Raw genomic sequence first — 18,760 nt, 5'->3', positions numbered from 1 at the left:
AGCCACCCTGTTGAATATGTTTAGCAATAAGTTCTAAAAAAAATGATGGCTGTTTTTAACCAATGGCATCCTAATAGTCATAGAATACATTTAAATGGAAGACTAAAGTTATGTTTTTCTGAGGTCTTTGCAAACTAGATAATGGTAATTATCTGGATTAAATCTTGTATCATGATTTTAGAGAGGTTGGGATGGGTTACTGTGTGAGCACATCCTTTCGTAGCATTAGCGTTATCAGTGCATAACCTGAATGCTGAAGATGCTGTCTAGAAGACTTCTGTGCTGGGTGGACAGCTGAAGAGGACCCTCTAAAAGTTTGTAACTATGACTAGTTTAGGAAAGGTATTACTGCATTGGAAAGGACTTGAGCCTCAAAGACTGACCTGGGTTTGACTTCACTCTTCAATAACAACTATATGATTTGAGATATATTACTTATCTCCTTGTACCTCTGCCCTACCTCTGTCAAAAAGCATAATCATCACTACTTCAAAGGATTATTGTAAAAATTAGAAATAAGGTATATAAAAGCACAAAGTAAGCACAAAATAAATACTAAATATATTTGCCTGAAACTTATATAGTTCCTTTAATCCTTATGCAGTTACACTGTTGTACTGGTTTTCATTTTTTTAATAATTTATTATGAATTTCTGGCTTTTTATCCTTTTTTAAAATTCTACCTTAACTATAAGGTCAAGTGATTACAAAAGAATAAAGCTTTTAAAAACAGTTAATGAACAGAAATTTACTCATTCAAATATGCACTCAAAGAAATCATGGGGTCTTATAATTGCCAGGAGCTGAAGAAGTCATCTGGTTGAATCTAACTCCTATTGCATGAATCCTTTATTTCATACTCTACTCCTGAAGGCTTCTCAAAAAGAAGCATGCTTCTTAACCTCTAAGCCAGAAAAAAATGGGGGGAGAGAAGTCTTTTTGAAAGGAAGAGCTGGACTAGAAGAGAAGCCACAAGTGTACCTGGAGTATCAGCACCTACTTCTTTCTAGCAGAACCATTGCACCAGGTGATAGCATTTACATCTATGGAAGTGAGTGAAATCACTCTGAGAGTATGTGCAGTAGAGAAACAAAGAGTGCTTGGGTGCTAGACTTAAGGAATGCCACATTTAGAAGTTGGATAGAGAGGTTAGAACCGGCAAATGAGACTTAGGAATTGCCTCTTAGGTTGGAAGAAACTATCTAATCAGAATTTCTATTAAGGTCACAGTTTTGGGTGAGATGAGTGATATACAAGATATACAAGTGTGGTTCACACTATAACAGGAAATATAATTATGACGTAAATTAAAAGAGGAAATGCTCCTGGAGAGCAGCAGAACATTGAACCACGGGACAGAAGGCTAGAGTTAAATTCCCAGCTCTGACTCTTACTAGATGTATGACATTGGACAGGACACATGACTTTGCCCTGAGCCTCAGTCAACTCCTCTGCAAAAGGAGAGATGATAATACCTATCTCAATGGGCTGTTGTAAGAGTTCATTGAATTAATGTATTCGAATATACACTGTAAATGAAAAAATGTTATACAAACTCTCCTTCTAGAACTTACATTCTTCCAGGACAAGGGCCCACCCTACCCATTTCTCTCTTACCAGTTTTCTGATTGAATCCTGACCACCCTGATGGTATCTACCTGCTTTCTGTGATCTTTTTCTGTTGCCTGACAGCTAGGGCCTTAGTGCCAATTGCCACTGCCCCAGCTCTGTACCATTCTAGTTGCTGTGGGGCACTTGCCAAATCACTGACCCCATTCCTGACTGTCTTTCTGGCCCACCCACCACCTATGAACCCAAGTTATGACATGCTCCAAAGTGTTGTTTCAGAGCCAACCCCACATACAACTACTGAGATTCAAATCACATACTTAATATCTATACCTAGATTGTTTGTTCAGTCACAAAGATTTCCTAAAGTTCTTGAGACCAAAGTACCTTGTGTCTTACAAAGGTGATATCCACAGCAATACATATATATATATATATATATATATATATACACACAAACACACATAGATATTAATCGATTTCCTTCACCTTAAGTTCTTAATGTGCATAAGTAATAAAGGCTTTTGTTCGTTTAAATAGTTGTAAAAATTGTTTATGGTTATGATGAAAATATCTGGATTGTGTCTAAAAGTCTTCTCTAATTAGGTAAGCCATCCATGCCATTTATTTGAAGATTCTTTGATCAAGTTGTTTTCACTGAAATTAAGTATGGCTTTAACACTATCAAAAGGTCTACACAGTAATTAAATTGCTACTGTTTTATCATTTCCCCGGGGAAAAATACTCAGCCAGTCACTTGTTGAGCTAGGTCTAAAACCAATCCATTATTGGACTCACTGATATTTTAATTATTATTTAATTACTAATTATTAGAGGAAAAATTTTAAATTAAGTAATGGTATGTTCTACTCTCAATTTTTTAATTAGTTGATTTGCTCTAAATACAATATTATATCCTTTCAGCCAATCATTTTGAAAATAATAAAAATACAATTGAATCTTGTTACCTTGACCTTTGAGATCTGGGAAGGGGATAAAGAAGGAGAGAGAAGAAGGGTACTATGTGAACATCAAATGACACCTAACGGTTTTTAAAACCCCAGCAAAGACTTTGTGCTTCACCAAGCTCTACTCAAGCACAGAGAAAAAATGTAATACCCATGACAGGGTGTTACAATCATGCCATACATAGAAGCAATTCTTATTCCATAATGGAAAGCTCCATGTCAAACTAAAATAACTCTAGGTCTTTTATATTTTACAGTGGACTAATAACCTCTATTGCTATTTTTAAAAGATGTCAGTTTTCTACTTTCTAAGAAATTGAATTAATTTGCTCTTCTCCAATTATCAATCCCCTTTTTGGCTCATCCCTAGATTACAAAGAAAAATGTAAGTGAACTTGTAATGACTTTACCTGAATTCTTAAGCAGAATACAAACTGTTCCAACTTTCTCATATGACATGCCAGTTTGCTATAGTTAACTACTTTAAGGAAATAAGCCTAGTTCCACTGGTGATGGAGATGATTGGCAATGGAACTCAGATTTGGGTGAGTTTTCAGCATCCACTGTCATTGGTTATATGCTCCCATAGCATTCTGCACCTTTCTTTCAAAATATTTACCAGCTCATTACATGTTTGCATGATAATATTGTTAACGTCCTTCTCCCTAATATGACAGTAAGATCCATGAGAACAAGGGTAAGATCAATTTTTTCCCACCAATATATATTCCAGCACCCAGTTTAGTGGGTATCTAGAATGTAGCAAGTGTGCAAAACATATTAATGGAAAAAATGAATAAAAAAATAATTGAGTTAGTATTATTTTCAAGGAGTATTTAGGAATGGATCAGTACCAGTTACTTGGTATGTTCCATGTAATGAAATTCTACAAAAGGTAATTTTTGAACAATCAATAACACCACATTTTGAGCACACACCACTTTCTCCAGTATTTTTTGCAGAGGCTGGTTTTAACCTTCTCTGATGACCATGGTGACAGCCCTTTTGCATACTATATTAAGAGCATTCTGCTATATATTTTGTGTTCTATAGTTTGTCTTTACAGACCAACTGATAATTTAGAACACCAAAACAAAAACTAAAATACTCCTTAGAAGCATATCCCCTAATCTGTTACACCAGAAATATGAGAAAAAAAATTTTTTTTAACTTTTTTCCCTTCACATGGTGTGAACATCTGATTGAGAGATCTCTTACAGCATGGTGGGGTAAGTCAATGGTTCTCAAACTTGAGCGTGCATCAGAATCACACAGAGAACCTGTTGAAACACAGATCACTGGACAAACCCTCAGAGTTTGTGATTCCATAGGTCTGGTGTGGGGGCCTGAGAATCTGTATTTGTAACAAGTGCCCAGGTGATGCTGATGCTGCTGGTCTGGGGACCACACTTTGAGAACGACTGGTGTAGGTGCTGGAAGGGTAACCTGCTAAAACTAGGTTCAATACCAGGTATATTCCTGGTTGAAATAGTCTCATAGAGAAAATTATAAATGGTTGGTAGAGAAGACAAGTTATCAGAAGGGGCTACATATTATGCAATACATTATTAAATAACCAGCTTGCCTTATTACTTAGCTGGGTTTTTTTTTTCTTTCAATTTCACTCCTTCAGGAATTATCGTTTCACCTTTTAATAACTAAAATGGGAGGAGGGGGAAATCGCTAAGTTATTTTTGTCCTCAGTAAGAACCACCTCCATTGATTCCCTGTCCTTTAGTGCCGCAAGGGAGTCACTTACCCTCTTTATCACTTAACTGTAAAAAATGGATATGTAGTACCTATCTCAGTGAATTGCTGTGAGGATTAAATGAAACCCTAAATGAAAAATACTTAGCCCCCAAAATGGTCTGTAAATGGTAGCTTCTATGTTTTTACTAATTTGTCTACTCACTCAAGAAAGTAAATTTCAATGGTCCTGGGACCAGTGTCTGAAACTATCAGTGTCTGAAACTATCAACACTTATATTTCTAACACTTCAATTGCCTACAGCAATAACTCTAAATTGTAAAGAAAAATGTTATGTTCTAGGGATTCCACTTACTGTGGCAGAGAACTGTTTGATTTGGAAATTTTGGCACAGGGCACCAGGACAGCATTCTCCCAAATACACAAAATTATAAAGAAGAATCACCTGGGGTACTACTTAAATATTCAAGTTCCTGAGCTCCACCCCAGACTACCAAAACTATCTCCAGGGGAAAGGCCTAGGTGATTATTTAAAAGTAAACAATTATTCCAGGTGATTTTTCTTATCACCAAGTTTGGGAAGCAACGAAGGGACCTCTCACTCCAGTCTAATGGTGGCTATTAGAAGCCCTAAACATCGTTTCTATTTATTCATTAGGCCATTGTTTACTAGAAAATTTCCTGGCCATTGTTTACTAGAAAATTTCCTAAGTCCTTTCTGTCTTACTACTTGTGTTTTTTGAGTTGAACTAAAGTCACCTGGCGAGGCCAGTTGCAAGTGGGTTTTTTTGTTGGTGCTTTGAAAAGCTTCTCAGTGTTTTTAGTTAACTCACCCTTTCAAACTAGTTGGGGCCTGTGCCTCATTTTTGAATTGCCCCCTTCTGAACTTCCTCCTGCAACGTCTCCTTTTTGATCTCTCCCTCGGGTCTAGCTTGTTTGTTCCTTAACTTCATCTCGGGTAGAACATTTGGTGCTTTCCCAGTTCACGAGGCTCTGCTGGAACAGTCCATTTCCAGGGATTTTACAGGCTGGCCAAAACAGTTTGCTCAGAACGGTGTCGCCGGGGCCGAAGACGGGCAGCAAGTCGGCGGAGCACTTCCTGACTCTGCACAACCATCCGTGACCTTGGGCGAGCGAGCGAGCGAGCAAGCGAGCGCCGCCCGCCCCGCTCCTTCCTGGGAGCATCAGGGGCAATGCTCAGGCTGGACTTTAGAACCGAAGGCGAGTGTGAGGGAACCGGACGGGGGAAACTTCATAAACAGGCGAGAAGACCCAGAAGCTAAACAGCAGTTCATTTTCTCTTCTTGAGCAGAATCCTTCTAACACGTTCTTGTTGGGTGGGGAAGGGGTGGGGAGTAAGGAGGAAAGGGAAATGTCTGCCAAAGGCTTTAGACAAAGCGTGAGAACTCAGATGGCGAAAAGTCGGCTTTACTGAGAAAATCGGAAGGAGAGAGGCTGAGGGCGGGCAATCGGGTTAAAAATAGAAACGCATCCTCCACAGGACTACTTCTTTCCAACTCCACCCTGGGGCCGGCAGCCGAGTCAGTGATTCTGCTCCGCGCATAGGTAGCGCGCTCAGGCTCGGCCCCGCCTCCCCGGCCGGGTAACTGGAGGCGGAGGCGCGGCGTCGAGCACGTGACGTCAACGCGCTCCCCGCCGCGGCCGCCGTCGGGGTTTTCGCTGACGCACAGACCCCGCACCCCCTTCCCTTTCCCTCACTGCCTGAGCGCCGGGTGGAGAGGACGCGTCAGTTGACTGGAGCGCGGGCCTACGTGCATCTCCTTTTGGGGTTCGTCGTTCCCTGGAGCCGCACACCTTCCCCGGCAGTAGCAAAGAGACAGAGAGCGCCATCCGCGGGCCATTGCGGCGCCCAGGCCTAGCTGCGTGCGCCCCGCTCGCCCTCGGAGTTGGCCAAACCCGCCGCCGGTGGAGGCGTGAGGCAACGACGGGCCGGCGCCGCGAGCAGTGTTAGCCGCCGCGGCCTTCGGCCCTCCCTCCGCCTCCTTCTCCGCCCCCCCTCGCTTCCCTCCTCCCACTTCCCGAGCTCCGGCGTGTCCCGGCCACGCTCGGTGCTGCTGCGGGAACAAAGGAAGACCCCGCGGCGGCGGCGCCACCTCCGCCTGCAGCTCTGACCCGTTCCCGGCCCGCGGCGGCGGCGGCGGCGAATTCAGGGCTTCCGGCTCGCCCCTCCGTGAGGGCTCGGCCCGGTCCCACCGCGCCGGCGTCGCGCGCCAGCCCGGTTCCTGCCGCCGAAGGGTGAGTAGCACGGGGCTTGGGGAGGGCGCCCGGCTACTCGTGGTCGGCCAGGGTTGGGAGTGAGGGATTCGGGCGCCGCGGGCCTCCGACGAAGGCCGAGCGGCCAGCGTATGGCGGCGTCCGGGGGAGGAGAGCACGCCAGCCAGCTCAGGAAGCACAAAGACTGAGGCGGCATTCTGCCGTCGAGGCCGGAGGCCTAGTTCCCTGTGCCCCGGGCTCACTCGCACACTCATGGTCGGGGAAAAAATGCCCGGCGTGCGGCCTCCGGGGGTTCGAGCTCTGGGCCTCCCTCGAGTCCGTCGTGGCCGCCTTCCGCGGTGGCGCCCGGCGTGGGCGGCCAAACCCGGAAAGACAAAGAGGCGGTCGCGGCGGCCGCGCCCCCAGCCCCTTGCCCGCCGCACCCCCTATCTCCGCCTCCTCGGAGGGGCCGTTCAGGGTCGGGGGTAGGCGCGGGACCGGCAGAGTTAGGGGCCGGCTTGGCCTGCGGAGCTGCTATTCTGCATGACTCAGTGGTTTTTGGAAAAGGCCCTGCAGTGCTTTCCTGAACGAGGCCTTTGCTTGAAAGGGCATGGCGGTAGGGATGGGGGACCAGTGGGACCCGAACTTGTTTTATAATCCGTTGGAACGTTGGGTGAGAGGGGTCTTCTCTGTCGTGTTTTAGTTTTACCGATGTTGCTGCGTTTCTCGCCCGAGATGCCTTTCATGAAGGAAATGGAGCACCTTCCCCTTTGTTTCGTGCATTTAGGCTGAGGAACATGAAATTCTTTGCTCGCATTCCACGCACTCCGTGGAGCTGTGTTTTGGGAAAAGGTCCGGGTTATCTTTATTGAATGACTGCCTTCTAATAATCTAGTCTAAGGGCACATTAGGGTAAAGTAGTATATAGGTCATAGAGCCACTGTTCTTCAGCTTGGCCGTTCAGGTAACTTACAGACTTCTAAAAAAATCTAAATGAATTTTATTTTACTCCTTATTTTTAAAAGTAGGGTTTTAGAACTGAATTGGTGAAAATACTGCAATTTCATTTTTCAAGTTTTTCTTCTAAAAATGTCCCCCTCAAAAAGATGTTTAATTCTTCCCTGTTTTCTATCTCTCAGGCCCGGTATTAAGCCTGAAAAGGAGCCTTTAAAATCACACTAATGTCCATTTAGCAAAAGGGAACTGAGATCTGGAGAGTAAGGGCTTGCCCAAGGTCACTGGCTTAGAGATAGATTAGAAACTAGAACTCTGGTCTCAACTCCAGGTGGGCAGGCATTCTTAAACGTCTTTTTAACATTTTGTGCACCTGAGAGAAGTAAATTCCATAGGCATAAAAGCCTTTTTTATTCATATTTGAGGCTGGAGAATTTTTCAGTTACATGCTCCTGTCTTTTTGGTTTTGGTTTTGATTTTCCTATGAATTATAGGAAGCCACAAACTGTAAAAAAAAAAAATACACATTTCAGCTATAAAAACTATAAAAATAAACATTCTAGCTATACCTGATAGAGCTGACATGATGAATGCTCAAGTTTCTAGCAACTTTAAAGGTAGTAAATAATAATGGTATTGTACTTTAATAAAATATAAGTGGGGAAACACAGTACCTAATGGCACTCATCCCCCACACCCACCTCAAAAAAAATTGCCACTAATCATGAGGATTCTTTCTGCCTTGATGCTCTTCGCTGTGCTTGGTTTTTATAAACAGCCCTGACCATTTGGCTTCATGAGTGATTAATGATGCTTGCATTTTCTAGATTTAATGTGAGATCATTCCCTGTGTTAGAAAAAATCTAGCAATCTTAATGGCATCTTTTTGTTTTGTTTTCTTATATGAGCGCTGCATCCTTAATTCTTGGGGTTGTGTAGGAGTTGGCAGGCTCTGAGATAAAAATAGAAGCTGATTTCAGAGGCCTCTGTTGACTAGGCTTTATGTGAGAGCCTCCATCCCGCTCACCCTGTCACATTGCAGCCTTGTGACAGGCTGAAGCGCCCGCCCATGTGATCTAAGCTTCTGAGAAATATTAAGGCAAGCTGTGCTCTTGTGGTGGCATTTAAAAGCTGGCTTTCTAGGGGGCGGGAAATCTACAAGATGAGATGCCATGTAGAAGACTGATGTCCCAGTGTCTCTTGTATTTCAGTTTGGAGGCTGTTTATCGTGACTTGAAGGTAGATGTGTTTTCTGAAGAAAGGTGGAATACTTTGCATGTGAAATAATTGGGTGAAATTCCCACCCCCATTTATATAAACAAAAGATTTTAAGAATCAGGTTAATATTAATGTGGGTTGACTTTTAGGCCAATTTACTTTTAAAGCCACTGTTAGATGACACTAGAAGTTAGTATAGCAAGTGAGCTAGTGTAATTCTTAAGCTGGCTTCAAGGAATGGCCCTGCTTTTTGTGTAGGGCAAAGATTCACATACTTTGCATGGTAGGCATGCAAATACACTCTTATTTGAAGCATTTTTTGTACATGTTATACTCAGAATTTTAAAAACCTAGCTGAAAGTGTTTATTAATAAACTTCCTAAGTGATGTTGAAATGTTTACACTACCCTGATCCAAAATGAGTCAGCTAAATTCCAGTTACTATTTAAAGAGATAGTGTCAACTAAATTAGTACTATTATCTGAAGTAAGTTGCAAGTATTGGTCACTTTCCGTACAAGTTTGATTGGCTTGAGGTATTTTCAAGCTTGAAATATAATGGCTTTTTGCTAACAAAAGGAAAGATTACTATCATTTAGATTGTTGGAATAACTGTCAGGATTCAGGCCAGGTCAAGTTTGGTTAGTCCTCTTCCCCCCTTTTTATAATTTTGGTAAAAAGTGTTAATACTTGTTAAAACATTGCTTTTAATAACTCACTAAAGAGTGTATCCTAGTATGTGGTGGTTGGAAAAAGCAGTATGAAATTCTAGGAAGTAACAAGCTGTAGCTGAAAGTACTTTCCTGCACTTATTTGAAAAGTTCATAACTTATAAGTCACCTTCATAGTCAACATTAAGGTACAGTTAAAGGAGAATGACCAGAATTGTTGCACATAATCTCCCCTTGATAAAATGCTCTGAAATACGCTTTTGGTACATTCATACATACTTTAAAGGTGACATGGAAACCTTCCAGGTTTTTAAATTTTTTTTCTTAAATATTTATGTCTGTTAACTCAGGAAATTTTACTAAATTTAGCAAAACATTACTGTTTGTGCTAATTTTAAGAAGGCTTCTGGAAAAGCAAGGGTATGCTTGCTATATAAAGCTCTTTCCGGTAACCTAGCATTAAATATTAACCATTACTAAAGGTTGTGTATATTGCTTTATTTTGCCATATTGAAATTGAGCTTGGAAAGGTTTCATTATTTTCTGTCATGAGGCAGACAAGTGCTTGTTAAAAGTTTTAATAGAGCCGTTGGCTGAGAAATCTATGGCTGATAATTTGTACATTATAGGTTTCTAGGCACTGACTTTAAAGTATACTCAGACCCAGATTTCTCATGTCAAATGTAGAACAAAAGGAATTTCCTAAGCAGCTTTTTCCTAAATTCTTAAAGAACTTCACTTTTTGGTGCCAGGGTAACAGGAAAAGCTAGATGATCTACCAGCTCTCTTTTCAGTCTTCTGTAAAGGTGTTGCAGCATTTAAAAAGTACAGATGCTCTGCCCCGTAGCAGAACTGAATTACTACAGGGCCGACGTATGTTCAGATGTTAGTTTTAAGAAAGCTCTAGAGCTACATCCAATATACAGCTAGTTTAAAGAACAACTAGTAGATATGAAGAGTCAGTAGTTAATTGTGATTATTTGAAATAATCTGCCTGTAGTGTAGGAGAGCAGAAAGTGATTTAAAGATACCAATTGCCAAAATTGATTTAAACATAATTCTGGTATCGGGAAGGGTGACCTTTTCACGAATTACAGAAACAGTGACAGGTAAAATAATATATTTTAATGTTTAATGATAGAATTTTTTGTCCTAAAAATGTAAAGTCATGATAGTTCATTGTTTATCAAGCTAAAACAGTTCCATTCATGTTTTATAAAGGCAACAAAATATTCATAATTTAGCCTACTCTCTTTTAAAGATTAACACAATTGGGGGCTTTGTTAGAAACAGACTCAGTGTTTAGAAATGACAAAGGTACAATAATGACTATCATACTAATTTAGTGGGGTTTTTTTGTTTTGTTTTTTTTTTACTACATGCTAGTTTCTAAAATTTTCGTTTTGTTCTGTTTACAGGAGAAAAATGGCTCAGGAGACTAACCAGACCCCAGGGCCCATGCTGTGTAGTACAGGATGTGGCTTTTATGGGAATCCTAGGACAAATGGAATGTGTTCTGTTTGCTACAAAGAACATCTTCAGAGGCAGCAGAATAGTGGCAGAATGAGCCCAATGGGTAAGTTGGTTCCAAGAAATAACCCATTTGAAGACCTGGTGGACAGAAAATATAGAACCAAGAGTTGGGGCCTAAGACTGAGAATGAATCCTGAAAGTCCAAGGAGAGAAGACTCGAGAAAAGCTTGAAATTTAAAGCAATAGTAGCCCAAGTACTTGGAATGACTACATGAGGAATGAGTGACTGTCTACAGGCATCTTCTAGCTTTTTCATTTTCGTTTTTGAGTACATGTACTCACTGGATATGACTTTTTAATATATTTTTTTTGTTGTTTGGATATCACTTAAGTGTAAGATTCTGCAGCACAGTGAAAGTACTTAAGTCACTAACCTAATTAAATGCAAGTATTTGTTACTTATTAATAGTTTTGGTAATGAGTGTTTGTAGTGTTGCTTTGTTTCTTACCAATCCTTTTTTCTAAATAGGGACAGCTAGTGGTTCCAACAGTCCTACCTCAGACTCTGCATCTGTACAAAGAGCAGACGCTAGTTTAAACAACTGTGAAGGTGCTGCTGGCAGCACATCTGAAAAATCAAGGTAAGATTAAACATTTCTGGGTTTTTAGAATAATACAGGGAGGAAATAAAGATAAATGACATTATAATTATGAATGTTAATAAATAATGATGTATTACATCATACATATTGCATTATAATAAGGATGTTAATACATTAGATGCCCTTGGCTTTACATGTGTTGCACAATTGGTGATTATTCCAGTGTCCTTTAATATATGATCTTGTAGGTCATTGAGTAAAGATGTGTATTAACAACGCACTCCTGAACAACCTCAAGGATACTGTGTTGAGATGCTGTGCTTTTATTTCCTTGTAATTGAGGCATAATAATTGTAGAGAATGAGGCTCTGCAGGCTATATTGTAATGCCACATAAGGCATTCTGGCAAAGCTACCCCTTTTGCCCTTAAACAAATCACAGGCACAGCTAAAAATTTCTAGTTGGCTATAATAGAACATCGTAACCTATATAAATATGCAGGCTTGAATTGATGAGCCATTCATCAAATTGCTTTCCTTATTCTCATCCATCTGTGCTGGGCATCTTGTTTAGATTATTTAGCTCCATTTGATCACATTGGAAATAATATATGTTGAACTGACAACTTATTATCTTTCCAAGAAGTACCCTTAACATCTTTAAAAATGTTTGCTTGAACTTAAATAGAAATGTGCCTGTGGCTGCCTTGCCTGTAACTCAGCAAATGACAGAAATGAGCATTTCAAGAGAGGACAAAATAACTACCGCGAAAACAGAGGTGTCAGAGCCAGGTATGCGTTTTGTTTAATACTAGTTCAGTTCTGGATTTGGTAGTACAAGAAAGGGTTGGTGGAGGGATTCTTTCCTTCCCATTGAAGGACCAAAGAGGAGAGAGAGCTATAAAATATAGGCCAAGCAAACCACTATCTTTAAAGTACCTTGAAGTGTAAAATAGTCACTCTTTAATCTCTTCTTCTTTGCCCATCCCCCCTTGCCCCTGCATCCACAAATCAGCAAAGTTTATAATATGAAGACTGAAAATGTCAAGAATTTAATGAACTGTTTACCAATATATTTTAAAAGTATCTAAATCATTAAAGAAGGTATTGTTCACAAACAGAAGAAATTATACGGACTAAATTCCAAAGCTGTGGAGAAAAATTTAATAATCAAAAGCATTAACTATTCAGTCTTGATATTGTCAATACTGTAGAAAATACTCAAGCAAAAGAACATATCAAACACTAAAAGAAACTTGAATTGAAGAAGTGTGGGATCCCTATGGGAGTTTAAAAACTCAGTGTGGAAAGGCATTTTGGTTTGCATTAGTTAGTGACTGAGTCTATGCTGAACTTACATAGCACAACCAGGAGTGCTTTAATGTTGCCAGAAGATTGACTTGTTTGATTTATCTGCGCTAGACCCTGGAACAATGATCTATATACTCTATGGTGCACATAGTGCATTTGATCAATTCATGATTTCCTGGTATAGTGTTGACTGAACACAATATAAAACTTTATTGTGAGCTAATAGTGTCAGTGGATGTGTAGTCTGCTTTGGAGGCTTGCTTTTGTACATGGCCGAGCTTATGTGAACCATATCACTGTTAATTGATACATTTAAGATGAAAATTCTTAAGTTGGGCAGGTGAATCCATATTTGGTATTTTTAAGTAAGTTCCATCCTTACGAAAAACTGACCAAATTAGTATTTGTGAGGCTTTTGTTCTGTTTCATTTGTTTTTGTTTTTTTAAAACACAAAATGACACTGACCTTGGAACAGTACTCTTTTGGATTAGTTCTATAGCTATTCTGTGCATTTATTATTTCTTAGTAGGCGTTCTGTAGTTCACTGCTCTGCCTTTTCTGTATCATTTTTCTCTTCTTGACTGACCCCCGCCCCTCTTCCCTGTATGTTTTAGGAACCACTGTCCAATTTTCAGGTGTGGCCAAGGAAATATGGCTGTCACCTCCCCAGCACTATTCCAGATTGTTCTTTACTGTTATATACCATCAGGAAAAATTACATTAACATTGCCATAGTAGATAATTAGGAATAAGTAGTAGCTAGAATATTACTGTTGGTCTAATATTAGACTGTTAATGTCACTGGATATATTACTAATGCAAATGAGTTATAAATTTGGAGGTAATTTTACAGTACCTATTAAACCAATTGGTTTGGATTTATGCTGATAGCATTAGTGTTGACCTATTGTTAGGCAATAATTTTAGTATTGTATACATTAATTTGCTATTGGGGTTTGGATTAATATTAAAACTCAGCTTATAGTGCTTCTGGTTTCACTTAGTTTTATAAAAGTAGAACTAAATTTTGCTGTTTTGTTTTCAATAACCTGGTGGTAATGTGAACTTCAAAACAGTAATCTGCAATTTTATCTTTATATTGACAAATTCCATTGATGTCATGAGTAAACTTAAAACTTAGATCTTTTAGGTGGAGAAACAGGGACTTTTAAAAGTAGGTCATATCTCTTACTGTCCAAATTTCATACCCATTTTATTTTTATTTTTTTATTTATTTTTTTGCGGTACGCGGGCCTCTCACTGTTGTGGCCTCTCCCGTTGCGGAGCACAGGCTCTGGACACGCAGGCTCAGCAGCCATGGCTCACGGGCCTAGCCGCTCCGCGGCATGTGGGATCTTCCTGGACTGGGGCACGAACCCGTGTCCCCTGCATTCGTAGGCGGACTCTCAACCACTGCGCCACCAGGGAAGCCCCATACCCATTTTAGATAAGTATCACAAAGTAAATTACAGCTGTGCTCTAAAAATTCTTGTTTTGCCTCTGGAATCCTTAATAGTCTAAACTCAAAGCTTCACAAGTACTTACACTGTCCTAAAGACAACGTTGCTGATCTTTCAAGTTTTTTTTTTTTAATCCTGCAGGCTTTCTATGTAAGACAATATAAAGCACTTATTAAAATGGCACAGTAATAATTGTGAAATTTTGGAATCTAAAGTTAATTAGGGGATTAATGACTTGGGTTTTACTTGTCAAAATTTATTGGGTTTATCTACACAATTTTTCTTTTTTCTATCAGTATAAAAGCAAAATGACTTTATAGCTAATTACCTCAGAAGTTGGTAACCTTATTTCCTGAATTTGAACTGCCCTAATTTAGAAGTTTGCATTTAGGCAATTGGAATATGGAAAAACTGAGCAGATGACCACATCTCTCAGGTCTTTAAAATTTAGAATTAGGATTTTGTTTGCCAGGACTAGAGTGAGTTTAAAGGAACTTGAGTGGAGTGATAATTTAATAAAATTTACAGGAGCAAGTGGTATTATGTTAATTGGCAAGAAATTCTCAGATTTGAAAGAAGTTCTGATATTAAAGTAGAAGATTGTTTTTAAAGTACATGTTTTCAAGAAAGACTTCTTAAACATTTTCAGGAAGAATCTTACTGTTTCTCTTGTTTTGTTTTGGTCTGGTCTTAGATAATTATCAGCCAAACAATTGACAGACTTCTAATTTTTACCCTTGTTTTTCAGTTGTCACTCAGCCCAGTCCATCAGTTTCTCAGCCCAGTACTTCTCAAAGTGAAGAAAAAGCCCCTGAGTTGCCCAAACCAAAGAAGAACAGATGTTTCATGTGCAGAAAGAAAGTTGGCCTTACAGGTATTCAGGGAGCTCCTAGTTACTCCCTAAGGGACTGGTCAGTCTTACACATAAAACAAAATGCCCGACTTTGAAGAATAGAAAGTTTCCAGAGTAGACTGGAAAGAGGACAGTGAAGAGAAGTTGAGTTTGATTTCCATTGGTTTGTCTAATCATATGAAACCCTTTCCTAACTTCAGGCCTTCTGAATTACTTTCCTTTATCGGATTGATAAAAATTAATCCCTTTTGATTCTTTCCTTTGTTCTGTTCTCCTGGGAAAAAGATAGCTGAATTAAATAGTAAGCACCTACTTTGAACCAGGCACAAAATGTTCTAGATACTTTTTAATTGTTCTCCTTTAAATCTCAGAACTGTATGTGGTTGTCTTTTCCTAGCCTTCACTTGAGGAAACATTACCCAGTTAACATACGGTAGGACTAGAATTTAAATTCAAATCAGCCTGACTCCAGAGCCTGTGTAATTTCTACCCTGTTTGGTACCTACAGGAGTTTATGGAAGGATAGTTACTTAAATTTCTCACCATGTCAGAGGAGGTTAGGAGCACTTTTAGTTTAAAGTGACAGACTCTTTAATGTTGCAAAGAGTCATGAAAATCTGCTTCCTTTTCTATATTGACTGATGCTTTTGTTTCTTTTAATTGCTACAAGTTCCCAAGTGACTCTACTTCCTCTTGTATGTACAGGGTTTGACTGCCGGTGTGGAAATTTGTTTTGTGGACTTCACCGTTACTCTGACAAGCACAACTGTCCATATGATTACAAAGCAGAAGCTGCAGCAAAAATCAGAAAAGAGAATCCAGTTGTTGTGGCTGAAAAAATCCAGAGAATATAAATTACTACTTGTGAAGAGACTGATAACTTTGTTTTTATTTTAATATATCGTAGGAAAACATTAAAGAGCAGATGCATGGCCATTTTCCTTTGATGTCCTCCAGAGTTTTACTTTACACTTGTCTGTCTTATAATTGATATTTTAGGATGTGTGGGTGTTTGTTACAGGCAGAATTGGATAGATACAGCCCTACAAAATGTATATGCCCTCCCCTGAATAAAATTGGATGAAAATCTGCACAGCAAGTTGAAAACACAGATAATAGGGACAAAATTTAGTTCCCTTGTGCCAAACAAAGTACGTGAAATATCTGCATGTTTGCAGCATATCTGCCTTTGAGAATGTAATCAAGGTATAATCTCTGGCTAGTGTTATGTGCCTGTATTATTTTTTTTTTTTAATGGTACACCAGAAAAGGACTGGCAGTCTACTTCTACCATAAACTTTACCCTGTTAATTTCCACATTTTCCTTGGAAGCGGGAAGAAAGCTATAAAGAAAGCTATCAGACCTTTCCGTGAAACCAGTGTTTTGGTGCCATATGTAAGCCTGGCTAATTGGTCTTCTAAAAGCTGTCAAATAAGACATTCTTTGGAAGGTACACATCATAACTGGTTATAAAGAGTAAAACAGATCAAGCCAACAGGGTCCTGAGCTATCTTTGAAGCTTATCGTGCTGGCCTGCACCAGAAGATGTCTGCATTACTCTCATTGCTAACAATATTGTGTAGCACAGAACTGCACTAAGATTAATTTGTCTACAAGAAGAAGTTAAAACTCTACGTTTGGTTTTCACATATAGCAGCTCTATTGAGTAACATGCATCTGAATTTTAATTTGCAAGGGTATCTGAATAGTTAATTTTTCATGTGCATATTTTGTTGAATTGTTTTGGTTCAAGAAAGAATGTTTAAAGCTTTTTTAAAGACTTCAGTTCTTAATGTAACTGTACCCTTCTGCATGGAAAATCATAACCAACATGGCTGCGGTAGACTTCTTAGTGGTATCCAGCACCACTTGCAGAGGGCTGCTTTATCATATTAATTGTACTTGGGTGTAGGACTCTAGTGTTCTTGGGTGTATTGCATGGGCTGCATTATCTACAGCATTGTACAATAACAACTAGAAGAGGCAGTATACTTCACTGATGCTTGTCTGGTAATATCACTTCTGTGTTATAATGGAAGGTTTTTTGTGATGTATGAAACTTGTGTTTTTTATATATAAATGCGTATAGTTAGATTGGTGTCGTGGTAATGCCTGTTTTCATCTGTAAATAGTTAAGTATGTACACGAGGCACTACTTCTGATTTATTGCAGTGTTCAGTCTTAGTTTTTACTTTTACTCTTAAAGCATTCAGTTTTGCTTTCAATTTTATGTACCTTAGTTCTGAGTTAGACCTGCAGATGTGTACAGATAGTTCATATTTATGTATTGCACATAATCATGCTATTCAGCATTGATGCTGTATTGTATTATGTAAATAATAAAAGCCATGTACAGAGGGAAACTTCCACTTGTTCATTGGGTTTTTAAGCCATAGTTAGAAATCCTAAAGGGGGATAATTAGAAAATGTTTCATATTGAACTTTTTAGTTGCATTTGTAGACTTTGCATGGCTATATTGTAAATTTTTTTCCATTGCCATCCCTGAACATGATATATTCAAGTGAGAGCCATGAGATGAGTGTTGTAAAACATCGTAAGTGTGGTACGTAATAGGCAATTTAATTTTGAAGAAATGAATAGGCACTTTTAGGGTTAAAACAGTCTTAGAACTTAGGTCATAATTTTTCAATCCTCCTATCTCCCTTTTCCTTTTTTTTTGCTTTATAAATGACACTTTAGGCATGACAGTGTGTTTACAACAACAGACATAGTCTTGTTTGGGGTTTGGTTCTAATGTTGAGATGGACCCGTGGGCTTGATCTTTGCAGGTGTCACGTGAGATAATAAAGAACAAGGGATAACGACATGCTGACTTCCAAAAAGCAGAACCATGACCTCGCAATGATGGGAGTTTGAAATGGAAATACCCAGATGATTCACTACCACCTGTCACAGTATTTTGAGTGCTGCTACTTTTGCTTCAGGTGAGCGGAAATGTATACTATATGAAGTATGATGAGGGTAGTGTCTCCTGAAATATGAAGGATATTGAAGAACCAAAATTGACTTGAAAATTATGGTATTTAGAAGGCAAACTTAATTTTTATTCAAAGTTTAAATAAGACTTATTTTCCCTCAGTGCTACCACTGTCAGACATTTGCTTAATAAATTTTTAAACCTTAAGGTTTTGAAGTCCAAGAGTGGTACGTTGGGGATAAAGAAGACTTACATGGGAAGATGATGGACCTTTTGACTTCATTCTGTAGTGGTCTTTGAAATAAGTATCATGAGATTGTGGTAGTAAATGTTTCCATAATCATTTCTTATGAGAAACACTAATTTAGAACATATTTGGACTTAAGGATTGGATTTGCCTGGAACATTGACTGGGGAGAAGGGATCAAAGTGTTAAGGCAGCTAGGAAGATTCAGTTCTACCTAGACTCCTGTATTCAAACCTGAATGTTTCTCAGGCAGGACTATAAGTGGGTATTATCTTTGGAATGTACACTGAGATATAAAGCATGTCAAGAATGTATCACGTTTCATTTTGCACATGCCCACTCCAGAAATGTTTTGAGAGGACAGACACTGATGACATGAATTAGCTACATGGCCTGGGACTAGTCCTTTTATTAAGTCTATTCTTCAGTGGGCTTTCTCTGCAAAACTAGGGCCTCTGGTTTGAGGGGAAGTGTGTTTCCCACAGCACGAATTTGAAAAGGAAAAAACTTGAGTGGAATGGCATATTGGTTAAGAAGATAGTGGACCCTAGGACCAAGCTTCATCTGTAAATA

The 18,760-nt window shown here is 39.3% G+C and overlaps 1 protein-coding gene across 1 annotated transcript; it reads left to right on the top strand.

Annotated features, from left to right (window-relative positions):
- The first annotated feature begins 5,953 nt into the window (after positions 1-5,953).
- Positions 5,954-17,524, top strand: ZFAND5 (zinc finger AN1-type containing 5). The gene is made up of 6 exons (XM_029203019.1): positions 5,954-6,501; positions 10,720-10,877; positions 11,304-11,415; positions 12,064-12,167; positions 14,896-15,021; positions 15,706-17,524. The coding sequence occupies exons 2-6, from the start codon at positions 10,727-10,729 to the stop codon at positions 15,852-15,854; spliced, it is 642 nt and encodes a 213-aa protein (XP_029058852.1). The 5' UTR covers positions 5,954-6,501; positions 10,720-10,726; the 3' UTR covers positions 15,855-17,524.
- The last annotated feature ends 1,236 nt before the right edge of the window (positions 17,525-18,760 follow it).

The sequence above is a fragment of the Monodon monoceros genome, unplaced genomic scaffold (genome assembly GCF_005190385.1).
Source record: "Monodon monoceros isolate NGI ecotype Baffin Bay Population unplaced genomic scaffold, NGI_Narwhal_1 Super_Scaffold_5, whole genome shotgun sequence".
Lineage (NCBI taxonomy): Eukaryota > Metazoa > Chordata > Mammalia > Artiodactyla > Monodontidae > Monodon > Monodon monoceros.
Note: the sequence above shows the minus strand (reverse complement) of the source record. Positions and strands in the feature narration are given on the sequence as shown.